We start from the raw sequence: 27618 nt of genomic DNA, 5'->3' as shown, positions 1-27618 counted from the left end.
ACATCTCCCCCTCCTCCCCCTGGTCCTCCTCCTCCTCCTCCTCTGTCCGGCCTCTCTGCTGCTGGAGGAGCTCAGCCTACAGTCTTTGTTGTCTCCACATTACGCGCGGGTATAGGTGAGTGAGGACCTTTCTGTCCCTCTGTATTTAACCCAACGGACAGCAGCGGACAGCGGCCGCTCTGTGTGGACCTGTGGAGTCTGCAGTCAGCGCTGCTCAGGAGGAACCAGGGACATGATCGCTGCGTAAACGTCTCCTCACTTCTCTCGGAGTTTCTAGAATCTCCCTCGAACGATGCAGCTCCTCCTGTACACCGCTGCGCTCCTCTTCCTCAGACAGTCCGCGCACGCTGAGCCCAAACCCAAGTGTCCGACCCGGTGCGACGTCAGCACCTGCCCGAGCCCCAGCTGCCCCGGCGGCTACGTGCCGGACCGCTGTAACTGCTGCCTGGTGTGCGCGCAGGCGGAGGGCGAGCCGTGCGGCCGCAGGGACGACCTGCCGTGCGGGGACGGGCTGGAGTGCAGACACCCGGCGGGGAAACGCATCCCCAAAGGCTTCTGTCAGTGCAGGTTCAGCCTCCAGGTGTGCGGCAGCGACGGCACGACGTACAGGAACGTGTGTCAGCTGAAGGCCACGAGCAGGAAGAACCTGCAGCAGGGACAGCAGGGGGTCACCCAGATCCACAAGGGACCGTGTGAGACCGGCACAGGTAGGACCCTCACTCACCTGAGCATGCACTCATATATAAAGATCAAAGTGTGGAGGAGGAGGAGAGGTGAAACATATGAGAACAGGGAGATCAATAAAAACATGAATATATTAAATGTGTTGTTTTTTAAATGTGTTTTTACTTCTGTTGTAAATTAGCTTTCTGTCTGTGTCCTCCTGTGACTCCGACCTGACAGACACCTCTGGGGTCCAAACCAAACACCTTCCCACGTGTCTTATCTACGAGTCTTCTCTGTGTCAGCGTGTCCTCTGTCTCCTCTGAGCAGAATGTGTCTCCAACTACCTGTGGACGTCGTTTACCTTTGTCCCGTCTGATCCGCAGGCTGTCGCTCAGTCAGTGAACGTTACAGTTAAACTGTTGAGTTCTGATCCTCCAGCCTCGCTGACGATCCCTGAGCTGTGACTGACGGCTAAAGGCTGGCAAATAGTGTATGGAGAAATGACCTTTGTTCACCCGATGAATCCTGAACTCTCGTGACCTTTCATGCAGAGCCGCAGCAGCTAACAGGCGCAGGAGTGTTTCACGTGCAGAATGTCACTTTTAATCACCAGTCAGATCTTCCCCGCCTGCCTTCATCACACGGTCTCAGACCTGTTGCAGGTGACTCCGTGAACGAGTGCTTCCTGTGCCCGAGCTCAGCTGGAGTCTGTGTGCAGCAGGAGAGGAGCGCACAGGGGCCAGGTGTGTGTGTGTGTGTGTGTGTGTGTGTGTGTGTGTGTGTGCTGAGCTGACAGTTCACCTGTGTGTGCAGCTTCCTGTTTCGGCAGAGGAGCGTCACTTCCTGTGAGCTCTCTGATCATGTGACCACCTGTGTGACGCAGCTTCAGGTGTTCATCAGACAACAAGAAGAAGTCACCACAGGAATATGATCCTCCTAAAGCCCTGTGTGTGTGTGTGTGTGTGTGTGTGTGTGTGTGTGTGTGTGTGTGTGCTGATGACAGAAACAGATTGTTGCTCCACTGACTGACACACACACACACACTCACTCACGTCCCACTGAGAGACATCAACAGAGGAAGCAGGAAGTCCCTGCACACCACACACTCTATTTACATTTCCTTTGATCTCTAACCCATTATTTAGTCTGGCTTTACACACTTTACACACACACACACACACACACACACACACACACACACACACACACACACTGGGTCAGTGGAGCATCACATCTTGCAGGCGTGGTCACTCTAAGTATAACACTAAACGTCTGACTGGCTGAACGAGGCTGAATCATCGTACAGATTAAGTTTAAAGGAAAGTCCTGTCGAGGTCAAAGGTCACACAGCTCCAGAAACATTAAGAGACCACTGTTTGTGTCACATGATCTTTGGTTTTATTGTAAACAACATTTCTCCTCCTGTCAACTGGTTCAGAAACAAAAGATGCTCAGTGCTGCTGGGTGACGTTCGGCCGCTCTCGGAGCACCGTCGACCGTCCGTCCATCTTCCTCTTGATCACATGCAGGAGGTTTTAACGGGGTCAGATCTGGACCGGGCAGCCGTGACATGTAGAGAGAGGTGCTGGTTTAACAACAGGAGTGGGCTCGGGTTCTTTCTGGAGCTGCATAAGCCGACTCTGAGAGGAAACATCTTTTCACTTCCTACCAGCAGAAACACTTCAGAGCGCTCCTTCACGGAGACCTGACACTGAGCCGCGATGACGCACTCGATCAGAACGTGAGCCTTTTTTGGTGTTGAGAACATTTTGCTCCAAAGCGCTACGTAGCTTAGCTTCTGGTACACCAGCCGAACTGTAGCCGTGCTCACCGTCCTCTCAGATCAGAACGATGCGGGTTTAGGAATCCCATCATGCTCTCCAGGATCAGCTAACCCAGCTTCCTGTTGTCCTGGTTTTTCAAAGTAAAACTGGGTTGGATCAACACAGATACAGACTTTACTTTGTTACTCAGTTTGTAGGATTAGTTTAGGAGACAAAATCGTTACCCTCCACCCGACCCCGATGCCTCCTTTCTCCACAGGCCTTCATAATGACATCACTGTTAACGTGTTCACATGAAGCTCCTGAAGCCTGACTCCTCCTCTGCCGGGATCAGGAGCATCAGTTTCACAGTCCTGCTCACAAACTGGAGGTTTGATCAGAGAAAGACGAACTGATCACTTGATCACCTTCTCAACAACCTGTGGATCTGATCCTCACGCGGCCTCACTTTAAAAACAAACCGTCCCTGTAAATGAAAACAGGAACACGTCTCCGATCACTCTCATGACTCATTACTTCATTATTATTGTAGTGCTGTGTTAGTGATATTTAAAGGCTGAATGACTTCACAGAGACTTTAAACCCAGTGGCCTCGCTCGGACAGAATCTGTTTTCAGTCTGAAACAACAGACCACATTTTCCTCTCAGGCTGACTGAGCTCGGCGAACAGCGAGGAGGCGACACGCAGCTTCTTATTAGTGGTTAAACAGCGCAGGAGGTAACAAACGCACCCGGGAGGATTCACAAGTTTCCATCAGTGCTGCCAAGTGTGCTTAAAGAGTGAATATGAGGTCCTGAGCGCGCTCACTGCAGGAACGTGCTGCTGCTCTCATGAGAGACCAAGTGGAACATCAGCAGCTCTGTTCTCCTCAGAGACCTTTCACAGTAAAGCACCTGTTATCAGTCGGGTTTGTTCCACCAGCAGTTCTTATTTTTGTCTTCACACAAAATAAAGTTCCATTCAGTAAATCCAAAGCTGGTGAAACCTCGACTGATTACCTGGAGCCTGGCTTTAGGCTCCACCAGGTGTTGCTTTGCGGCTCGTACAGGATAAATGAACATGCTGTGGCTCCTGCAGCTGCCATGACCTTTGGACCTTCCTGCAGGTGCTCAGTGTTTCAGAAGCACTGATCAGTTTGAAGGCTCCGTTTGGTGTCAGTCACTTTATGTCTTCTGTGTTTTGTTGGGGTGCCCCAAGGCTCCGTCCTCGGTCCTGTGCTGTTTGCTAAAGCTGACAGGTGAAAGTGGATCACCTGTTAAAGGATGCTGTTTAAATAATAGTGACGTTTATTTAAACAGAAGTAGTTTTCATGTCAGACGGACAGCAGGTGCGCTGATGAACGTGAGTCTAACACATCCAACTGAGAAGATTCGCTGACTCAGCTGCAGCCGTCATGCTGATGTCTCCATCGCGGCCCTGCACAACATCTCATACCGTCTTATGCAGATGATACCTAGCTGTATCTTTCTTATAACCCCGACAGTCTGAGCAGGCGGGAACAAAACTTCACACATGTTGTCCTCCTCTTGGTCCTTATCAGAGCCATATGGTAACGTCCAGTGATTTCTCCTGTAGATCCATAACACATGTAAAGTCATCCGTGCCTGATTAACTCTCTCTGAAATCACTGATGGATCATTGATCACATTTATCCTGACAGGTACGTCACAAGCTGTCAGCCCTCGCTACAAGTTCAACTTCATCGCTGACGTGGTGGAGAAGATCGCTCCTGCTGTGGTGCACATCGAGCTCTTCCTCAGGTACTGAGGTGTGTGTGTGTGTGTGTGTGTGTACGTGTGTGTGTGTGTGTGTGTTTATGAATGAGACCTGCTAACATTTGGCTTTAACAGCAAACAGATATGATTTTAAACATGTGGTGAGCTCTCTGCTTCGGCTCTCGTTTGCACCATCCCCCTCCGTGCCTCTGTTCTGTCTCCGAACACTCGCACGTTGGCTTGCAGAGCTGCAGACATGTTTCCTCCTCATGCCGCTGCACCTGAACCGCCTTCAACACGAGATGATGAAACTGAACACTTCATTCTGATGTTTTCATTCACAGACATCCTCTGTTCGGGAGGAACATCCCTCTGTCCAGTGGGTCAGGGTTTGTGATGTCAGAGAACGGCCTGATTGTGACTAACGCCCACGTCGTCTCCAGCACCACACCTGTGTCCGGCCAGCAGCAGCTCAAGGTACGCAGCGACTCTTTTGTGCAGCACCTGTGTTCACTTTAAAGACTCTCAGCTTCTCATCAGAGTCAGAACACCTGCTGGAAACCTTCTCCGATGTTTGCCTCCTCTCTGAAGGTCCAGATGCATAACGGTGACGTGTACGAAGCCAGCATCAAAGACATCGACAAGAAGTCTGACATCGCTACCATCAAAGTCAATCCACAGGTGAGTCCACAGCTGTAGACATGAGAACAGGTGTCGTCATGGAGAGGGCCGGCCTCTAAGGTCTAACACTACCTAAATTTTACGGGACTCATCCACACGACACTTTAATCTCTTTAATGCATCATTTCCGCTCAGCCTACTCCGAGAGCTCGGAGGCTGCTAACACCTGGTCAGCGTGAAAGCTTCACCTGAGGAGCAGAGTGGACGTCTGCTCAGTCAGAGGGTCAAATCAGTTTAAATTCCTCCTTTAAAAGACGTCATGAATGTAAACAGAACCGAGGAACCAGATCGTCTAACAGTTTTGTGGCACGCAGCTGAACTCCTGGAAGCAGATGTGCATGAGATGAACATCTGGAGTTCAGCTCGCGGGAAGAGGCTGCATGGAGAGAGCATAATGTACACGGCAGTCAGAGACATGGTCAGCACTGACGATGAAGAACACACATTATATTATATCTTATTTTGGCTGGTGTGTTTCTTTAAGACACCTTGGAGGCCTCATTTACATTTACGTCGACGTGAGCGTGATGGAAACATTCGATCGTTATAGTTGGACTCGTTTTCAGAGCAGTCCAGTTTCTTTAGATTCAGCTGCTGTCTGAGACCTCGGTACACGTGAGACGTTGGTGGGAAACGTTGGATGTAAACAGACCCGGTTTGTTTACAGAGGCGACTCCACAGGGCTGCATTAACAAACCTCCATTAGCTCCCATTGTTCCAGTCAGACTCCTGCAGGGTAATGACCGTCTGCAGGCTTTCCTCTTCTCTGCGGTCAGCAGCCTGAACGTGCGTGTTTACAGTGTGCGTCACGTGTCCAGGTTCACAGAGGTGTTAACAGGGTGGAGTAATGGACCACAGTCAGAATCCAAACCTCCCCCGGGGCGACACTGAACACTTCCAGCTCGTCCACAGCCAAGAGCGTCTCAGGGATTAGTGAGGGGATTTCATCGACCGGCTGAAGTCGCAGCAGTTTGCTGATTCACTGGGCTGATACAGGCCACAGTTTATTAACCAGGCGGGTTTTTTATTCATCATATTTTGGAAAGCTAATTCCTCCTTTAGCCTCTGAACTACACGGGCCAAGATTTGCATCCTGAAGTCCATATATGGTTCGTTTAAGGCTTCAGAAACACTTTTCAGTAGGTCGTGAAAAGATCAGATTTTATAGAAACGCCAGATGTGCAGTCATGACCTGGGACATCTGTTCAGACACTGAGTGGTGCCTTAGATACCGACCTGTGCTGAACCATGGCGGGATCATCTGCTGGAGTGAAAGATGGAAAGTGTCTGAGCTGAGGGCCTCTTGAAGGATGGGCTCTAACCTCTTTGTCAGAGCGATATAAATCTGATCCGCCGTCCTCTGAAACAGTCTGGTTTGAACTTCTGCTCTCAATGAGACAAATATAAAGCAGCAGCTGTTCATCATTAAGCTGGGCGAAGCAGCAGGTAATCACCTGCCCTGCATCCAACCACTCGTAAAAGGCTTCCGAAAAACCAAGTCTCCCAACGACCCGTAGCCATGGACACCCGGGGTTAAGTCATGCAGACGTTTAAGACGTGTGAGCTGCAGCTGTGTCTGCCACATGGGGCCGTTCAAAACAAGCTCGCAAATGTCCTCAAACAACAAAGTCAGACTGGCCACGCTGGGCACAAGTTCTGCAGGGACGTGCCAACACGTGAAGTCTCAGGAAGATCTGGACATGATGGGGTTAATGTCGGTCCAAGAGAGCCAAATGTCCAGCGCCTGTGGTCCATGTGGAGCTTCAGACCTGGTCGTCCAAACTACGATCAAGTACTCAGACCTCGGAGTCTATGATGGTCCTTTGATGTTGTGCAGAGAACCTCACATCTCTGCACGTACATGTGAGGCAGCACCTGTACCAACCATTCCCCTTCAACCACCCGGCGTGCAGGGCCAGAGTGATGTACGTGTGTAGCCACGCCCCAGGCCTCAGAGCCCCACCCACCGTCACTACATGTATGACTTTCGTGCATTCAAACCTTTTTGCAGCCACAGACTGAGCTCCTCCTCGTTTGCAGCGATGTCCAGACACAGATCAGACAAACACTCGGCTGTCTCATGTTGAGTCCTTCATGGAGCCAAACAACCGGTCCTTGAGTGCACTGGTGTCACCTCTCTACCTCTACATCCTTGGAAGTGTGACCCAGCCTTCCTACGGGAACCGATTTAAAGGGTGACAGGACTGAGAGGGATTTGGGGGTCGACCCTCGCCAAGCTTCAGTCACCATTTAGACCTACGTTAGATTCACCAGAGCCCATCTGTATGTAACACAAGCTGTCTGCTTACAATAAACACGTGTTGAAGATATTTTTTTGTAGCTCCACATCAAAAGGACTGATGTGTCCGTGCTCAGGGCGTCCCTGCATCCCGAGCTCCTCGGGTTTAGACCTTATAAACAACGTTAGCGAAGATCCGGGGCGATGAATGAAGGCGGTTTGGTTCAAAAAGTTTCTGGGAAACATTTAGTGAGAATGTTTGGTCCAAATCTCCTGTTGAAGAAAACTTTAGCCAGTTTCTGGACTGAAGACAAGAATGTTCAGTGTGATGACGAGTGTTTGACTCATGAATGCTCGTGAAGATCGTCATTCATAGTTTCATCCCGTGACCACGAGGGTGGAGTAAGACAACAGGGTATGAGCCGGGGTGATAAAGATGTCACAGAGAAAACCCCAAACAGGAGATCAGTCTGGTTTCTTCTTCTACACCTCTGACAAGGTAGCAAACTACATCCATGAGCGGGCAGAGAACAGAGCATAGTGCGTTCAAAGTTTGAAGACCTGATGAAGAAAAAATAACAACCAAAGCATCACCTGCCGTCACGTCTCCACAGCATCACTGAGTAGAACAGAGAAGCACACAGAGACTGAAGAAGACATCCGTCATCTATCGGCAAACATATCCTAGTGTAGCTTTATTTATTGAATATACTGTCCATCATCTTGTTCCAGTTAACTTAGAACCAAAGTAAACGTTTGCATGTCGGCATGGAAACATCAGAGAGGCTGATCTGGTGACGTTGGAAACTCAGGGGCTTCACTGGAAACTGGATCCTCTGCTGTGGGTTTGAACAACACTTGGCCACACGCCACGTGTTTGTAGAGACACCAGTGGGTGGGTCATCCTGTGCAGTCATATCTAAAACCAATATCAGCTGAGCCTCGGGCCCCAGCGTGCCCGAAGGCTGACGTCTCTTCATCGGAGCGGGAAGAGCTGGACCCGGCCCAGGGCAGGGAGGAACCAGGAGACTCCACCTTAAAGAAACCCGAAACACAGCAGTTTGGGCTCATTCCTTCTCTCGCTGTCACACCATCTGTCTGCTGCCCATGTGTTTCCACTCAGCCCCGCGCTGGTCCTCCCTTTCTCCTCCTCTGCCCTCCTTTCTTCTTAAAACCTTTCCTTTCTCTCGTGTCTTTCTGCAACTTTACTTTCTGTATATTTGGAAAAGCTTTGCAAAGACGTGTGTGTGTTAGAGTTGTTGATGTGATTATTACCCCGCTGAGATTTGGGGGTTTTCACATTCCAGACATGTTGGACTTGTTGTTGGTCGGTTGGGCGAGGTTTGATCTCTCCCGGTGCTCTGCTTTAAAAGCTTTAGTGTGTCACAGGCTGAGCTCATTGATACAACAGCTCCTTGTGAAGTCTTGGTTTTATTTTTAACACACACTTCCTGTAAACACTCCGGCAGAGCTCAGCCTGACTGTAACTCGCTGCACGGCTCCTCACACTGACCGTCAGAACGTTACACTCTTGACTCTCTGTATTGTCTGTAGGTGTGAATGTCACAGCGTTACAGCATTACCCTTTCTGTTGTCCTTCCCTCCTCCCAGAGCAAGCTGCAGATATTGTTCCTGGGTCACAGTGCAGACTTGAGGCCCGGGGAGTTCGTGGTTGCGATCGGCAGTCCCTTCGCCCTCCAGAACACCGTCACCACCGGCATCGTCAGTACGGCTCAGAGGGACGGGAAGGAGCTGGGCCTCAGGGACTCGGACATGGACTACGTCCAGACCGACGCGATCATCAACGTGAGCACTTGAGCGCCATGTGGTCAGAGTAAAAGTTTTGATTTGTTGGGTTGTAACAATGACTGATTGTAACCACATGTTCCCTCACAGTACGGAAACTCAGGAGGACCTCTGGTCAACCTGGTAAGATTTCTGTTTCCTTCCTGGAGCTTTAATGACACCTGTCAATCACCTTCTCTGCTTGGTTCTGTTGTTTAACTTACATTTGACTTAAATGTGAATATTGATTTCATTTAGGACGGAGAAGTGATCGGCATCAACACCCTGAAGGTTGCAGCAGGAATCTCTTTTGCCATCCCCTCCGACAGGATCACTCGCTTCCTCAACGAGTCGCTTGACAAACCCAACAAAGGTGAGTCTGACTGTCAGGTCAAAGTGCATCTGAGCGCCCGGCTGACTGCACAGAACCTCACTCTGACACTCTGTTTCAGATGTGAGGTCAATAAAGAAGCGCTTCGTTGGAATCAGGATGCTGACCATCACGCCAGCGTGAGTCTGAACCGATGATCCTTCGTTATTCTGATACGAAGAAGAGAGGGATTCATCTGATGTTGTTTAAAATGTTTACCTTACCTTACCTTTATAATGTTTGAGACATTTTCAGTATTTTCCAAAGCATGATGTATGCCACTGCATACAGCTTAAAACATATCAAAGGCGTCCCTCAGGGATCTATGCTGGGTCCTCTTCTTTTCACATTCTACTGCATAGAAATACCCTGTTTATAACTCCGGCTCTCGCGGCTAAAACTAAACTAAACTTTGTTCGCTGCCTCCAACCCTGAATCCCTCTGTCATCAACACCTTCTTTCACTTGCTCTACAAGCGTGTCTTGCTCTCTTCTAACTGCGGCTGTTTGTGTTCCTCAGGTTGATTGAAGAGCTTAAACAGCAGAACCCGGACTTCCCTAACGTCACCAGTGGGATTTATGTCCATGAGGTTGTTCCTCACTCGCCTGCACATAAGTACGCTTCATTCATTCATTCATTCATTCACTCCTACAACAAAAGCTCGCTTCTGAATGAAATGAATCCTTGTCCTGAATGTTCGTCACTCTGTTTGTCTCCAGAGGTGGAATCAAAGATGGCGACATTATTGTGAAACTGAACGGCAGGCCCATGATGACCACAGCCGACCTGCAGGGGGCGCTGCAGGAGGAGTCGGCCCTGCTGCTGGAGGTCAGGAGGGACAACGACGACCTCCTCTTTAACATCGAGCCTGACATCATCATGCAGTAGACGTCCGACGCTCTCCTGCAGAGTGAGGAACATCTGAGGCCCTACCTTCTGTGGAAGAACACATCGGGGGTTTGTGAAGCCCACACACCTTCTGACACCTCACAACTGGCTGTCACTTGTAAATAAGTAAAAGGACTCATGGACGACGTGGTTTTCAGTCGATTGACAGCTGTGTCCCTGACCAGGTGTCAGCAGGAACAAGTGCCCACCTGCACCAACAGACTCGCCTACACCTGAACCCCTTTAATGTTTTTTAGTTCATGATTGTTTGACTTTGTATATTTCCTACCTGTAGACATGTTTACCTTCATAATATGATTTTGTTATGAGGCTCTTTTATTGCTGCGTAACACAAGATAGAAGCTGAGTGGAAAGGTGTGCAGTGAAGTTGATATATTTGCAATTAAATAATAAATAAAAGGTGATGATGGTACGCAGATAATTCAATCGAAACAGTCGCTCTTTAGCTTTTCAATTCCCCCAAAAATCATCTTTAACAGGCGGCGTGAGGTCCTCACAGCTCCTGCGGTATCCATACACCTGTAAAGAGCTGGTCTACTCTCCCATAGCCAGGACAGGTGGTCTGCCCTCCAAGACCCCTACCATTACCTGACAACACTTTGGCAGCTCACCTGACCTTCATTTGCAGGAGATTCAGGAAAGGTAGCAGGATTTGACTCCACTCTTATGTCCTGCCCCAGGTGCTACCTTCATGCTGAGGGCCCTGTAGGTCCTCTTTCAGGCCTGGTTCCTGGAGGGCCCGATGGTCTACTCCGTAAAGGACAGGTAGCCTGTCTGCCAAGTTTCCAGTCCTCAGGTAATCCCTCATCTGGAGTAACGAGCTCTCCATGATGATTGAAGGTTGTCAGGGCCCCACGTTAAGCTCAAAGAAGCGGAAGGTCAGACGAGAGCTGAAGGTCGTCAGTAGAGTCGCTGTCTTTGGGTGCCTTTCTTGTCTTTGGGTGCCCTCCTTGTTCAGGTCATGTCCAGCTGACAGGGCAGACCACGAACACACCTGAGGGATTAAATGTCCCAGCTGGCTTCAGAACACCTTGGAGACGACCAGGACCAATCAAGAGAGGAGGACTGGAGTAATGCTGAATGTATGGATGGATGATGAGAGTCACATGACGTGGCGTTTGATTGGCAGGTTGCCAACTCGAATGCTAAATAGTAAACAAAATAGATAAATGATAGAATCGTTAATGAGATCAGGCCTGCATTAATCACCTTCATCACCTTCATCACCTTCATCACCTTCATCACCTTTGCCTTTATCCTCTCTGTTCGGGTTCAAATAAAGACTGCTGGGAGCACGCGTGAAGGCCGTCCCTTTGGGTCGCTTAGACAGTCAGCTTAATGAAGAGGTACCAGCGTGTATGAGTGTCTGTGCTCCCACTGCAGGACACATTAGTGCCCCCACCACCTCGACTCTTCTACACATCCATGCAAGTCCACGTTACAGAGTGGACTACATCAGTATTAAAAGGGTTAAAGGTTGGTGTTGTTGCAGACGTGATGGACAGACCTTCCTGCCCACAGCCGCCGAGCGCCGTGCTCTTGTTTTGCCTGTTCTGTATCTGGAGGGAGAATATCGCAGCTTTCGTCCAACATGCAGGAATAAAAATGTTGTGAGTCCAAATGAAATGAAAGGTGATATTTGTGTATGTTATTATCTATGTGTCGTGCTGTATTGGCTCATGAGTGGAGGCTTCATTCAGCAGAGATCTCCTGCTCTCTCTGTGAGCTCTGCAGGGGTCGAGCTGTCGTCCTCAGTCACTGCGTTCTGCTTCATCTGTTTGACTTTCAGGCGAATGTTCTCCCCACTGGTGCCTCCTTTGTGTGATCGTTCTGTGTGAAGCACATGTTCGCCGTCCTCATGCTGTCTCTGGTTTGTGGTTGGCACGAGTCTCTCATGCTGTAACATGTTTCTCCTCATCCAGTCGTGAACCGTGTGTGTGCTGATGTTTCTGTTGAGCCGACGAGCTCGAGATGTGACTCTTCATCATGTTTACGTGTACTCTGGCTCCACGGCGGCCTTCGGACGGAGCCTTTAACAGCAAATAAAGTTTTCACAGACGTTTAACTGTGTGTTGTTACATCTGTGGTGTCTGACGTGTGGAATAGAACTTATTTATCGTCCTGCCACAGTCCCTCACCTTTGAATCTAGGTCACAGGCAGTGACTCATGGGACATTTCTCAGGAAACAGTTAGGAGGTGTTCAGCTCAGTAGAATAATACCTGACTGTGTGGAAACAAGGCCGGCTCTCCTCGCGGCCCTCATAAACATTCCTGAGTGGAAACAAGTCTCCCCGCAGGAATGTGGAACAACACAGAGGAAGCTGCTTCTGGTTCAGTGAGAAGTCGCCGCAGACGCACCGACACGGTCTCTCCTCCCGGCTCTTTACGGGTCCTCGGTTTATTTTACAGTTTTACAGTGTTTAGTCTTCCACAGGGCCGGAGCAGAGCTTTGTGTTTCATGTGGTGGCTCACACGTTTAAAGTTTGATCCAACAGGAAAAACTGCTCTGTGCTCACGTACAGGAGAACTGACCGGGATGTTTGTGTTCAGAGTGTATCCACGATTTGGGCAGGCAGACGGCGACGGATGGATCAAACAGACACATCGCCCAGGAGACCGGAGAGCGAGTCCTGTGTGACAATTAAAGTCGAGGTGAAATGAAAATTCTCATTTTAATCCTTTTAGATCACATCCCCGGTAATATTGTGCATCTATTTGACAATACAGGCCAACAAAAATACAGAAAATCAATTTCTTCATATTCTTATATCAAAATCATTTTTTCTTCCGGTAAAACTCAATTTCACGCGTGCTTACGTAAGTTAGCACCAAACAATTTCAACCAATCAATCTGCAACATTTAGCCGCAGAGCACCAAGAACGCTCGGTCAGTTAGCTAGCTGCTGCGCTGTGGAGAACGTCTGTCTACGCCCACTTCTCAACGATCAAATCCCTCTAATGATATGTCCCGCCTGCACGTCCTGTTTCACTCGGAAACACGTCACGATACGGAAGCTAGATACTCTCGAAATGCCGTTTGAGCTCAACTTTAAGCTGACTGATTTTACGTTACGTACGTAACCCAAGTACTTAATCTAGTAAGCATAACATACTTACTCTTACCCGAAGCACGATGTGTTGTTTTAACTGTTTACCTCGACCTGCTGTCCTCAGAGTTCACCATGTAGCGCTCCCTACAGGCTGCAGGGTATGTTGCAGCCTTCAGCGGGGTCGCACACTTTGAACATTTACACCAGAGAACCAACAAGCAGTGTTTCAGCAGATTAACTGCAGTTTACCAGAGCACAACTGTACGTGCTTGTGATGTTGGTGCCCCTCTTCGGTGTGTGTGCTGACATGAAAGGATGAATCAGAGTCAGACCGCAGAACGACGTGTGGCGATAACGTTTACACCCAAATCACTCACAGGGTTCAGTCGTCTATTTAGGTTTAGACTAAGAATAGAAAAATAGTGTATAAATTATAACAGGTCCAGTCTGGAAGCAGCCGCAGTCACCACTGTGTATAGAGGTGTCTGTTTCAGTGGCTGCTTCCTGTTCTGTAGTTCACGAGGCTCCTTCAGCGACTGAGCTGGTTCATCAAACATCAGTTTGTGTTGATTATCAGCTGAAGGTTCTGGTTCAGTGTGATCACTGTGATGCTTCCCTCCTTATAGTGAGCAAACATTCATGTGATATTTGAGCCTGACGGGGAGGACAAACTCTCCTTCACACTGTTGAGTAACACTCACTGATGTGTCACCAGCAGTGACGGCTCGAGGCTGCCTTTGTCTCCGTCTTACTCGGACGCTGTCGGACCTTTTCTTTTTAAGGTAACGTGAAAAGCGTTCACTCACAGGGGAGAAGAAAAGCTTCAGATACAAACACACTGAGGTATGTGTGCAGAGCTGTGTGTCCGTGTCTGCAGAGAGCCTGCAGCTGCTCGAGCTCACAGTGTGATGTATCGTGGTGGAGGAACACTGACCTACATTCACACACACTTCTGTTGCCTGAGCGTGGAGACAGCAGCAACATGTGGGCAGAGCAGCGCTCTCATTTGAACGATCTGCTCGTTATCAATCCCTCCCTTCAGCTGGTTGGTAACGAGCTGATCATTCAGATCAGGTGTGTTAGAGTGCGGAGAAAAAACCTGCAGGAAGGTCGCTCTGCAGGGGCAGCGCTGGAGACCTCTGACCTCCAGCCAACAGTCTGCTCACTGTTGTACTGCTGTGTGTCTCTCTCCTGTGTGCTTCCCTCACTGCAGCAGGTGATTGAGCTCACCTGTGCCGACTTACCAATCAAGGCAGGAGTAAAGAGCTGCAGAGAGGAGGCAGAGAGGAGACGACAGAGAGGAGGCAGAGAGGAGGCAGAGAGGAGACGACAGAGAGGAGGCAGCGAGGAGGCAGAGAGGAGGCAGAGAGAGGAGACGACAGAGAGGAGCAATGTGGATTCCATTCAGGTAACTGGTCAATCTCCTTGTGCGCTCGTTGTTTGGATGAAGGTCGGTGATTGTGTCCTGCAGGTTCTGTGGTTCTTTTTGCAGACGACCTGTGATTGTACTCGGACAGTTTGTCGTACGTTTGAAGTGGCTGGAGTAAGTGTCAGCACCTCACCTGTTAGGAGCACGTTGATGTCCCAAATGAAAGAGTCCAAAGTATCTGATCTTTCTAACATGGGACGTGTTGGAAACCTCCAGAAAGATCTGGAGCTGAGGCCAGAGGACGGTGGACCAAAACAACTGATACAAGAGAGTGTGTAGGGATCTTAAATCTTTAGGGACAGTCAGTCGCACGGGCACTGGAAGATCAGATCAGGGCTCCTCCTGGATGCCTCTCTGTGGAGGTATTCTGGGTACATGATGAGGAAACTGCGTCCCATCCGACCCAGAACATCCGAGGAGCTGAGGCGGGCAGCTGTGGAGAGGGACGTTTCGCCGACCCTGCTCCGGATGATTAAATGATGCATATGTCTAAAAATGTTTTCCTGCACCAAAGAGCGTTCGTGTTTCCATGACCGAGCGTCCTTTAATTACAGAGCACTTTATATTTGGGTCTAAAAACACAGTTTGAACCATTGAGAGAACCTCAGTGAGGGGAAACTGACACCGTGCTGAGTCGTCCTGCGGTCGCTTCAAACAGGCCGTATACAGTATGCAGACGGAGGGACTATAAATGTAACGTACCATGAAATGAATGAGTGCCGGCCTGTGAGATGAGAGGCTGCACAGGGCTGCACGGCACTCCTTCATGTGAGAGCAGCTTTAGGAAGAGCTGAGCGTGCAGAAGAAGAATCTCTGGTAGCTGAAATAATGAATCAGTTTGTCTTCACACACAAAGAATTCATTTCCTGTTTCCACAGAGTTGAAACGTTTTCAAGCTTTAACAGAATAAATCATGTGATGCTGTCAGAACAAACACGAGGGGATGCTGCATTCGTAGCCGGCGTTGACCGTCTGGTCTACCCTTGCATCCCCAAACGCTGCTCCTGTCGCCTAGCAACAGGTAGCTAGCATAACTAACATTAAGTAAGTTAACTTCTTATTTTAAAGAATTTGTTTCAATGGCCCTTTGGTTTTCTTAAACATGTGTAACACGAGCTATTCGATTCTAAGTGTCCTCCTTGGCCTCGTCAAAGTCCGCCATCTTGTTTGAATTGGCGCCCAATGCATCTTGGGATAGGGTTAGGGAACGGAGGACACATTCGTTGGCCGCATCTGAAGGAGCTTTTGAAGTGGGACAGCCAGCTGTGACGCAATCGGCCTTGGAAGGCTGCAGCCCCCTGACTGGGACACAGAGGAGGGACTTCCCGCTCCAGCACAGGAAGCCTGAGCGTCAGAACCACCAGACTGGACCGAGACCCAGAGCTTTAAAGGTGATCACTGTCCGTCTGATCTCTGGATGCAGTAACGACACAAACATGCAACAAAGAGACACGAGGGGTTTCTGTCGCCCGCCTAAAAAGAGTTTAAATAAACAGTTTAAAAGTTGCTCGTGTGCTCGGACGCTCTTTAAACCGACAGAAATAAACGGATCCTCTCTAACGTTCACACAGACCAGACAGAGCGTGTGTGTGTGAGTGTGTGTGCGTGTGTGCAGGGAGAGAATAATGTGTGTTTAGACGTTTCCTGACAGACATTAAATAATCTGCGATGAATCACTTCGCTGGCTGTGACCGCTTCAACAAATCACTGACGGTTTCACAGCTCGCAGCGAGATGCTCCTCATCCTGTGTGATGCTTCATGATTATCACAGAGCTGGCAGACGGACCTGGATCCTCGCTGACTCATTCTGCACTCACTGAAAAATATGTTTTAATTCTCCTCCTTCTCAGAGCTGCCTCATATTTTACACGGGCTGGAGTTTCCCTCCCGTCTCTCCTCCAAACTGCAGCGTCATGAATCATTTTCTGTTCTGGTGTTTGTGCTGATGTGAAAGTGGACGGTTCAGCGTCTCTAAATCAGCCTGACAGACACAAACCGAGGACTTTGGAGGAGAGTAATCATGCTTTATGTTGGCTCATATTATGGGGACGTCTCCACGGTTACTCCTGCCTCAGCGGCAAACCGACATCTGAATCTGTCGGAGTCGATTCAGGTGGAAAAAGAGGAGTAAGCCGCGCTGCAGGCCACGTTTGTAAATGACCTCCAGCGCTCAGCGTCACTGTGAACGCTCTGCTACCTGCCCATCGTTAGGTGAAGCTACGAAGCTCACACCTGCAAACACAGAGGACTCACAGGAGTTTATTAGTAAATGTATTTAATTTGTACGTTTGTATAAAGACACTGTGTGTTTTCTTTAAAGGCTCATGTGGTGCTTTACATCATCTACAGTACATCAGCATTTACACTTATTACAATATTACATCCCATGATGCATTCCAGCTGTGAAGTACAGACACACAAGCATCACACGCAGGTGTGCGTTCAGGTTACACGTTCAGACACGTTCATTAAAGGTCAGTAAGATCTGTGCGAGTGTGTGTGTGTGTGTGTGTGTGTGTGTGTGTGTGTGTGTGTGTGTGTTTAGTGTTTTATAGTAGAAACAATGAGAGATAAAAATGTAAACCTTACTGACCTTTAACTGACACTCACACGATGTGGACGCTAACAGGGTCAGTATATATGAACAGAGCAGGTTCATCATCGATCATGTTTCAGGTAAGTCCGTGAAGTGAGCTGAACTCAGACTGTGTAGGTCCATCACTTCCTGTGTCATTGACACTGTTCAATGACTCAACAGAAGAATATTAGTGACGGAGGAGGTGAGGAGGGAGATGATCACAGAGAGAGAGAGCATATCAATCGTCTGCTTTAGACTGTTTGTGTTTTTACAGTTTGACTCGTTCTGTGGGACGGGACACACAACACCTGTACTGACGCACCTTCACTGGCTTTAAAGTTCTACTTCTTGTTTACAAAGCTTTAAACTATGGCACCAACCAGATCCCTCAGGTCATCAGGGCTGAGCCTCCTGCATGAACCAAAGCAGGTGAAGGTGCGTTCAGTAACCACGGTGCTGCTCTCTGTGACAACCTGCCTCCTGACCCGAGACCTGTGGAAACTTTGGTGGAGTCGTGTGTGCCTGATGTAAACGTGTGTGTGCTCTTATAGGGATCGGTCAGGGAGCATAAGGCCTGTACTTTGAGTGTGTGTGAAGTAGGTTAGTGTGAGGTCATTTTCTTAACGTGTTTTGAACTTTACATTTGTCTTTCTGGATTCATTTGTTTATGTGTTTATGTGTGTGTGTGTGTGTGTGTGTGTGTGTGTGTGTGACACACCAAGTGTTGTAATTGGATGAATGGGATGCCTCTTAGCATGTCGTGTTTGTTAGCAGCCGTGTACAAAGAGCACTTCTGAAGTGATAAAATGAGTTTTCAGGCGGTCGTGTTGCTCGAGCAGCTAGCTAGCTCGTCAGCTGAAAAAGGACCTTTATGAGCCGCTAAGTGAAATGAGCTAATGTTGTGTCATGTCTGTGCCATTATTTGTGCTAAGGTGTGTCATGGCCGCTCTCTGGATGTTACCGTTAGCAACAGACAACGACATCATAGTGAGGGTTGTGTTTTTGTTTGGTTCAGAACAGGTCGGTCTTTACGGACGGAGAAACAACAGCTGGAGGATCTGCAGAGAAACCTGCTCCTCACACTGGACCCGGCTTCATGGTTCCTTCAGCTCATCTGGACTTCTGCTAAAGATTCGAGGTTCTTGTATTGTTCAGAACTGTGTCCAAACAGCACATTAACATTTCCCTACATATTAACCCTTAAAGCTCTGTATGAGTGTTTGGACACCAACAAGAGTCATCGTTTGTGTCTCACGTGCTCAGTTTGTGAGACACATGCTGGATCTGGACCTGACGATGTTCTGTGCTGGAGCCAAGAGTTTCTGGGTTTCACAGTTTGGGACGCAGAGACCCGACCACAGGTTTGTCTGAGCAGAACTCTTTCCACCACGACGGCCTCTCCAGCACCTGGCCGCCCTGCATCACTGTGGACCACAGGTTCCTGTAGAGCTGAGAGGAGGAGGAGCCAGAGACACATTTACAATACACTCGGTCCCAACCGACAAACCATCCTGCTAAACACTGCAACCGATTCCTGATTCTTCTACTGCGACGTGAGGAGAGGCAGCTGGAGGTCCAGGATCCAGGCCAAGACCTGGGCCAAGACCTGGACAAGACCTGGGCCAAGACCTGGGCCAAGACCTGGACCAAGACCTGGACCAAGACTTGGGCCAAGACTTGGACCTGGACCAAGAACTGGACCAAGACCTAGGCCGAGAACTGGGCCAAGACCTAGGCCGAGAACTGGGCCAAGACCTGGGCCAAGACCTGGGCCAAGACCTGGACCAAGACCTGGACCAAGACTTGGACCAAGACTTGGACCTGGACCAAGAACTGGACCAAGACCTAGGCCGAGAACTGGGCCAAGACCTGGGCCAAGACCTGGACCAAGACCTGGACCTGGAACAAGAACTGGACCAAGACCTAGGCCGAGAACTGGGCCAAGACCTGGACCAAGACTTGGACCAAGACTTGGACCAAGACCTGGGCCAAGACTTGGACCAAGACTTGGACCAGGACCTGGACCAAGACCTGGACCAATAATTGGACCAAGACCTGGGCCTAGACCTGGGCCAAGACCTGGACCTGGATCAAGAACTGGACCAAGACCTAGGCCGAGAACTGGGCCAAGACCTGGACCAAGACCTGGGAGGCCTCCCAGCCGACCATCAGCACATATCATGAGGTCAGAGCTCTTATCATTACAAACTGTTAGCCTGCTGTAGTGTGTCACACTACACCTGGATGATGTCATAGCTGATGGTCGGCTGGGAGGCCTCACTGTTTCATAAAGCTTTACCTGAGCACCTGATGTCAGGGTCAGACTCACACAGGTGTGTTATTACCTAATAATCTAACGAGCTGCAGACACACACTGTGTGTAACACAGCTGCAGGTGTTTGTGTGCTCACCTGTCCATCAGCGTTTCCTGCAGGCGAGTTCAGAATGAAGTCAGGAGGAGCCAACACATCCACCAGCGCTACAGCATCGTCCTTCAGCTGCGGGGAGCAGAGAGGGTCAGTGATCGTTTCATGATTCAGGTTTACCTGTAAAAAGCTCGTGACAGCGAACACATGGCAGACAGGCAGGTGTGTGAGTACCTGTGAGCAGAGGATGAGGATGCTGTTCTGGATCAACTCTGCAGGTTTCCCTCCACTCAGGTAACTACCTGCACAGAGCAACACTGTGTCACACAGAGCAGCACAAGGTAATCCAGGTGTATGTGTCTGTATATAGATGTACAGTATGTAGAGCAGGTGCAGGTGCGTAGGTACAGACCCTGGTAGAGCGTTGCCATGTGGCTGCTGAGGCTCCACAGTCCGTACAGAGCACACAGCTTCTTTAAGACAGGTCTGAGAGCAGCTGGAGTGTCAGGGTCAAAGGTCAGGTCATGAAACCTCTGCAGACAGCTCTGTTCTATGTAGGCGATCGCCAGAGAGCGGCAGTAATACACCTACACACACACACACACATCATGATGTTCATTTAGTCACTGATGCTCCCATTGAGAGTCACACAGACCAGAAAGAGGGGAGGAGTTAGGGCGGGGCTACCTCTGATTGACAGGTCGCTACCATGGCGACCTGATACATGTCTTGTTCAGTGTTTGGTTGTTCTTAAAGACACTCTGCTGGTCATTTTGTTTAAAGACTGTTTTTAGCTAGCTAGCATTAGCATCTTAATCAATAACAGTTACCATAGTTAGCTTTGATAACTTAGCATTTGCTAACCCCTCCCTCTTCTCCAGCTCCAGCGTCTTGTCAACAGACGTACCTGACGTTACAGAGCACACACACACGTAACTCTGAGTAACATGTAACGTCACTCTGCACATGTGCAGACTCACAGTGGGCCTGACTCTCCAGAGACCTTTAAACTACAATACGTCAGGTTAACACTCGAAAACAAGCCGTCTCATCCAGTGACACACACACACACATTTCCCAGAACAACACACACCCGTCTGACTGTGACGTGGGTAACACACACCAGATGAGCTCAGGATCAGATCACACACACGTTCCTGTCTCTAATCAGAGTTCTAAGAGAGCACTTCGGATCATATCTGAGGTCACCAGCTTCATTTCTTCTGATGGACACAGGTACTTTACAGTTAAAACCTGCAGAAGAAGAATGAAGCGTCTGTTTGGACACATGACCCGACGCTCACCTGGCTGTTGTTTCGAGCCTCGAAGTCCTCGAGTCCTGCAGCTCTCTGCTGCTCCAGCCTCCTGTGACTCTCCTCCAGCAGGAAACACACCAGCCACTGATACGCCGACACACACACTGAGAGGGGCAGACGAGGACAGCACTCACAGGGTGAAATCTCTGAGCCGACAGTCAGGTTCACACAGACAGGACAGGTGTGTGTTTGGAATAACAAGATAGACAGTAAAGCATGCGTACCTGCAGGCTTCACACACTCGTCCACGGTTGTGGCTGTGAATTTATTTTGGAGGATCTTGTGGGAATCGTTCAGGAAGTCGACAGTGTGAAGAGGAGACTCGATCCGAACTCCGTCTGAAAGCAGAACACACGGCAGGTAAACATTCGTCCTCACCTGACACCAGATCCAACCAGTCCAAACCCTTCCTGACCTGAACTCACCTCCTGATGTTTTAAAGTCAGGCTAAAGGAGCCGAGCTAACTGTGAGCTAACTAAAAGATGCTACGATGTAAAGGTGTTTGATCCTCATACAGGCCTGGATACCTGCGGGGCTAGCTGGTGAGCTAACCGCTAACATGCTAGCTGTCCAGTCTGAATTACAGCCGCAGCATTGAGGGCTAACTACAGCTCTACCAGCTCCCTGACAACAGTCAGACACGATCAGTTATCAACTGATAAATTGATCATAACTAATGAATCTGTAGTGACATGGAGCTTCGGTGCCAGCCCCTCAGGTGACTGACCGTGTAGCTTAGCGTGCAGACAGCTGAGCAGGTAGTTGCTGGTCTGTTGCAGCAACACGTTGTTGTCTCCTTCATACGTGCAGTTTGGATCGTTATCGTTCCTCAGATCGCCCAGGCGGTTCACTGCGAGAGAGAGAGAGACATCAGGTGACTCTGTGTGTGCGTGTGTGTGTGTGTGTCTGTATGTGTGTGTGTGGGAGACTGACTGGCCAGGTATCCGTGCCCCCCGCAGGCCTCCCTGCACTCCTGGATCCCCCTCTGAGCCGTCCACGAGCCCAGAGGTTTACCGGAGCAGCTGATAGCGTGGATCTCTCTGCCCATCTCCGCCTGCAGGTAAGAACACAACACAAATGTCTCTGCTGCTAACGTTAGCATATTCATTCAGGGTTGTTTGATGTGTGTGACGTAGCTTGAAGCTAACTCTGGTTAAGTGCATCAGATCCCTTTTAACAATACAACACATGATCTCAGCGTGTTCTCAGGTCAGGACTCCTGCAGTCAGGAAACTAAATAATAACAATAATCTATATATATGTTGATCCTGCTCAAAGAGGAAACATAACAGGAAGTGGTAACCACACACGTGCATGGTGGTGTCTCCGTACCTGCCTGTCGCTCCTGTCCTTCATCACCTGTCCCATCTGAAACTCCACAAAGTTCATGAAGATGGATTTGCTGAAATGTTCGAGAGCGTACGCAGCCGCCAGGTACGGGATCAGGCGCCATTGCTGAAACAGCAGCACACACGTACACGGTGTTTAAACAGGAGAGTGACAGGTGTTTTGATACCTGTGAATGTGTGCACCTGCTCTCTGACCTGCAGCTGGTACTCCAGGACGGGGACCTCCTCCGAGTCTTTGGGGCCAAACTGCCTCCTGGTGGCCGAGTATCGGACGGCCACGGTGAGAGCCAGCTTCAGGTTGGTCAGAGCCATCCTGGTGATGGACACCCGGCCCCCCGACAGCGCCCCCAGGGAGGCCCCGAAACGCTTGTTGGGGTCCTGCAGGAAGAGGGGACACACACACACTTAAAGGGGATGCTAGTAACATCCAGTTCACATTCTCATAATTATCTCAGAACAGTTTGGGGGATGCAGCATCAACCAGCATCGCATCACTCTGCAGATGATGTCCCTGCATCATCCAAACACTTCATACCAGGCAGAAATACCAAAGCAAGGAGGCTTTTACTTTGAAGGGCTCTCAGAGGAACAGTAAAGTCTCTCTCAGCAGGTTCAGCACTTTGTCTGTTCAACATCACACGACAGGAAGTGACTCATCAACAAATCAGTTTGAGTGTTTAAGACAATAAAAGTCTTCTCTGCTCCCAGTTTGTTAAACGTGAGTACTTCCTGTTTTCTTTCCTCCTCTGACAGCAAACAAAATCACTGAGGCAATGACATCGTTACTGTGAGCCCTACAGAGCACATATAATCATCTTAAATATCAATGAAATTGATTAATGCAGCTTTGACCTCGACCTCAGGCCTCTGCACTGATCAGCGTCTCACTGACTTTGAACGGGGTGGCGTATCGTCCGTCAGGAGTCACGTCTCCGGTCCTATTCAGCAGATTCTCTCGAGGGATCCGCACGTTGTGAAAGAGAGCAAACCTGACGGAGGTGACACACACACACACACACACACACACACACACACACACACACACACACACACACACACACACACACACACACACACACACACACACACACACAGATCATGTTTAAACAAAGCCTTGAATGAAAGCAAACACCTTATCTAAATAGAGATAGACGGACGGTGGCCTCTGTGTGACCTGAAGTAACCCCTGTGATAATAATAAATACATCAATAAATAATAATAATAAATACATAATAAAAGTTTGTAACTTTTGGTTCCATTTCATAATTTAGACAAATATTAAACGATAAATATAAATATTAAATAATGATCAATAAAGTTGATCATCCAGGTGAGGAGAAGGGGGAGCTTAAACCTGTGTGATTTATCATGCTTCACCGTCAGTCTGATGTTTCTTTGTGACTCCAGCTCCCCCTGGTGGCTGAACACAAGCACTGCAACACCTACAGTGTGCATCTGTTTAACCTGGACTGAATCTGAGCAGAGCTGCAGCTCAGAGTCCACCTGACTCCTGAGGAGGCGCTGCAGGAGATCTGATGTAATAACAGAGGAGGACTGAATCGTTGACCTGTCACTGCTCCTCTCTGACACACTGCTGTCTGTGCACCTGTCTCAGCTCCTGTCTGTCTCGTGTGTTGATAAGCTAGTGACCTCGTACCCGTTATCCAGCCCGTTCTGACCCAGCTTCTTGCCCATGTCTCCGACCAGAACCCCGGGCAGAGCCAGCAGGGTGTGAGGGTCTCTCACCTGGAGAACAATGACACACCAGAACAGCACAGAGTACAATGTTAAACATGATGTGTCGTCAAGGAGACAGTGTGATGACTCTGAAGTCTGTATCTGGAGTTTTTTTTGAAAAGCCAGCACCAAAGGAAGCTGGATTAGACTGTTGTCAACAAAATAAAAGCTTCTGTTTGTTTTCTCACAGATCGTGTTTCATGCTTCGCGTCAGAACAGCTGTTCTTCACACACAGACATGTGACATCACATCACTCATTACACAGCTTTGATGAACGCTTGATTCTGATTGGTCAATGACAGCATTCTCTGGTTGTTTACTGCATATTAACAGACTCTGGAGGACTAAGTCCATCCTGTCATCCTGCAGAAACACGTCTGTAGATTTAACCTGTTCACAGCGGACAGAGAGGACAGAACAGGAAGCAGCAGAGCAAAGAGCTGCAGCACAGACACATCTACAAACAGGAGTCACATGACTGAGCGATAATCAACAGCCATCGACTCGATGTTTACGTCTGCACGCAGTACATTATCTTTACATAACACCTCCTGATAATGTAAGCAGCTGTAACATGAGGTCAAAGGTCAGGGTCTTACCGGGACGATGAAGGAGTGCAGGCCGTGGCACACCTGGTCAGGTGTGTAGAGCTGAGCGAACACCACAGCGTGCGTCGCAGTCTTTCCCAGGTTCCCCACCCAGAACTTAGCCGCCTCAAAGTCCGGAGAGTGGATCACAAACTCCTGAGGACGAGACCAGCTCGCACTTTATTCACTGTGTGTGTATGTGTGTGTGTATGTGTGTGTGTGTGTGTGTGTGTGTGTGTGTGTGTGTGTGTGTGTGTGTGTGTGTGTGTGTGTGTGTGTGTGTGTGTGTGTGTGTGTGTGTGGTGCATGTGCTGACCTGTGTGGAGGGGTCGTAGGTGGCTGTGGTCCTCATGGCTCTGGTGTTGCTGCCGTGGCTCAGCTCAGTCAGAGCAAAGCATCCAAAGATCTGCAGACACATGAAGGTGATGAAGTACACCGCAGACTGACAGAGCTGCAGACTGACAGAGCTGCAGACTGAGAGAGCTGCAGACTGACAGAACTGCAGACTGACAGAGCTGCAGACCGACAGAGCTGCAGACCGACAGAGCTGCAGACTGACAGAGCTGCAGACTGAGAGCTGCAGACTGACAGAGCTGCAGACTGAGAGCTGCAGACTGACAGAGCTACAGACTGAGAGCTGCAGACTGACAGAGCTGCAGACTGAGAGCTGCAGACTGACAGAGCTACAGACTGAGAGCTGCAGACTGACAGAGCTACAGACTGACAGAGCTGCAGACTGAGAGCTGCAGACTGACAGAGCTACAGACTGAGAGCTGCAGACTGACAGAGCTACAGACTGACAGAGCTGCAGACTGAGAGAGCTGCAGACTGAGAGCTGCAGACTGACATAGCTGCAGACCACAGGAAGTCAGTGTTTCCTGGTACAACATACTGAACCAACCAGCAGGTCTAACAGGCCGCAGGGCTGAAGTCTCACCTCCATGACCTTTGTGTTTTGAACATATTTGTTGTGTCTCCCTGATCCAGTGTTAGCCACCGTCGCTCCAAACATCTGAAACACACACATGCTTTTGTTAGGACCTGAGAGGATATAAATAAAGATTAAAGATTAAAAAAATGGACATGAAACTAACTGTTAATAACTTTAACCGTCCAAAGATGAAATGTTCTTCGTCATAAAAGGCCTCGGTAAAGAGACACACAGATCTCTAAACAGATGAACCGTTTGATACTCAGGCCTCTGTATGTACACAACATTAATGCCAACACACTCACCCCTCTGTTCAGGAAGTACTTGGCTCCACAGGACCAGTCGTACATGCCCAGACAGTTATTGAGGACCACGACCTTCCAGGGATCAGCCATGGCCTCTTCATCGGTCAGGAAGTCGTAGGCGAACAGCTTCTTCACCCTGTGGACGTGTTAAGAACAGTTTATAGAGGATGTGACCGATAACAGATGACACAGGAAGTCCACTCTGGGTGGGTACCTGAGGAAGGTGAGCTCTCTCATCTTCTCCAAAGAGACGTCCTCGCCGGGCCGCCGGGCGAACAGAGGGTCCTTCTCCAGAGTCTGGAACACGTGGTTCTGTAGGAGAGGAGAGCAGAACGTTTAAAGAGTACTTTAAGCACGTCCATGTTCTTTCAGTATCTAGGCTCACAGAAGCACCTGGCTACCACAGAACATCAGAGCACCTCGCTGTGTGCACATGTGCTCCTGAGCGGTCACCTTGTAAGCGAGCATTTCCTCTCCCTCGAGGAGAAGGAGCATTTCCTTCCAGTTAAATGAAGCTTTCTTCCTGTAGACGTCCAGCGGGCCGCTGGGAAGGTCAGGAATCAGCGAGTCCATCTTCTTCTGTTTGACTGACGGAAGAGGACAAAAGAGTTAACAATGTAAAGTAACAAAGGTGAGAGTACAGAGGTGCATTGGGTACGTTCCTTTAGTATGAGGTTAATTTAAATACAGGAGTCTGTTCTTCGACCTTCACAGACAGAGAGCTGATCTTTAACGCGTCCTCTACACGTGTTCACTGACACAGAGCTGTAACCATGAAACGTCCTGCCTCGGTGTGTCAGAGGACTTCTAACCAGGTTCACTGATAGACAACAGGTTGTCTTGTGGCTCTGTGTGAAAGGTTCTTCTCTCAGCTGTTTACATGCTGCTGATCTCCTGCAGCAGCGAGGTCGTGTCTCAGTGCTGTTTGTCTGTGTGTCCGCAGGATTACAGATAAACTACTGACCTGATTTCATGATGAAGCGCGAGCTGACGACGAGCTGTTAACTCCTGGACCTGTTCTGGCTCACAGACAACAAATATCAATGACTAAACTGCAACAGGATTTTATGACAAAAGGTGCGTTTCCACTGCAGGAACTTCCCCTTTAGGAGGGGCTCAGCTAGCTTCAAACACAGGAACTTTTAGGGAGTAAAAAGTCCTGGTCCCTGCACCAGGGGTTAAAACTTAATTTGGAGGTGGGCCTGGCAGAACTGAACTTTTCTGCAAGTCCTGCAGAGCAGCAGGTCATGTGACTGTCTGGATGGGGAGGGGGGTCTTTAAATCTTGCTGGACGCACAGACGATAACGGGCTGGAGGAACCTTTTAGTCCCTTTAAAAGAGGCTCCAAATAAAAAAGTTCCTGGTACTTTTGGTGCAGCTAAACTCACAAAACACAACAGCTGCCTCAGACACACCTGTAGAGAGAAATATAGCAGGTATGTAAGAAATGCAGTTTGTCCAAGGGGACACAATAAACCTCTTTAAACATGAGTGTTAGCATAACACGCTAACATAAGCACCTCATGTGTGCACCATCTTAGTTGTGTGTGTGTGTGTGTGTGTGTACGTGCAGCAGAGCTGTTGATCGTGGTGTCGTCCTGGTGAAGGTCTGTGCTCTCTCTCTCTCTCTGTTTACTCATTACTACACTGCTATTCATTCAGCGTTGTTGTGAGATCCTCCACCTTCAGCTGCTGCCAGGGTAAACAGGTGGATGAGGTTTATTATTCCCTATAAAGAGACTATAAACCTGGGCAGCAGGGTTAACGTGACTCAGGATCATTGATTAACATTATCTAGATTGAAAGCAACAAGTT

At 49.2% G+C, this 27618-nt stretch overlaps 2 protein-coding genes across 3 annotated transcripts; one reads left to right on the top strand and one right to left on the bottom strand.

The window, feature by feature from the left end:
* The first annotated feature begins 169 nt into the window (after window positions 1-169).
* Window positions 170-10760, top strand: htra3b (HtrA serine peptidase 3b). 2 transcript variants are annotated; one of them, XM_069672083.1, is made up of 10 exons: window positions 170-701; window positions 4112-4211; window positions 4511-4643; window positions 4758-4847; window positions 8698-8892; window positions 8983-9015; window positions 9130-9244; window positions 9324-9381; window positions 9761-9856; window positions 9961-10760. In XM_069672083.1, the coding sequence occupies exons 1-10, from the start codon at window positions 293-295 to the stop codon at window positions 10127-10129; spliced, it is 1398 nt and encodes a 465-aa protein (XP_069528184.1). In that variant the 5' UTR covers window positions 170-292; the 3' UTR covers window positions 10130-10760. The 2 variants fall into 2 exon arrangements, with proteins under 2 accessions (XP_069528184.1, XP_069528185.1); XM_069672084.1 differs by lacking the exons at window positions 9324-9381; window positions 9761-9856 and having other exon boundaries at window positions 10650-10760.
* A 6159-nt stretch (window positions 10761-16919) lies between these two features.
* Window positions 16920-26385, bottom strand: acox3 (acyl-CoA oxidase 3, pristanoyl). The gene is made up of 18 exons (XM_069672120.1): window positions 26257-26385; window positions 26018-26115; window positions 25804-25939; window positions 25505-25579; window positions 24884-24973; window positions 24580-24723; window positions 23900-23988; window positions 23134-23230; window positions 22437-22619; window positions 22225-22347; window positions 21826-21946; window positions 21620-21742; window positions 21116-21229; window positions 20880-20995; window positions 19988-20162; window positions 19810-19877; window positions 19621-19707; window positions 16920-18658 (listed from the first exon to the last, which is right to left on the bottom strand). The coding sequence occupies exons 1-18, from the start codon at window positions 26374-26376 to the stop codon at window positions 18539-18541; spliced, it is 2079 nt and encodes a 692-aa protein (XP_069528221.1). The 5' UTR covers window positions 26377-26385; the 3' UTR covers window positions 16920-18538.
* Between the last annotated feature and the right edge of the window lie 1233 nt (window positions 26386-27618).

The sequence above is a fragment of the Semicossyphus pulcher genome, unplaced genomic scaffold (assembly GCF_022749685.1).
Source record: "Semicossyphus pulcher isolate SPU_LCO1_2020_fin unplaced genomic scaffold, fSemPul1.0.p SCAF_21, whole genome shotgun sequence".
In the NCBI taxonomy this organism is placed as follows: Eukaryota; Metazoa; Chordata; class Actinopteri; order Labriformes; family Labridae; genus Semicossyphus; species Semicossyphus pulcher.
Note: the sequence above shows the minus strand (reverse complement) of the source record. Positions and strands in the feature narration are given on the sequence as shown.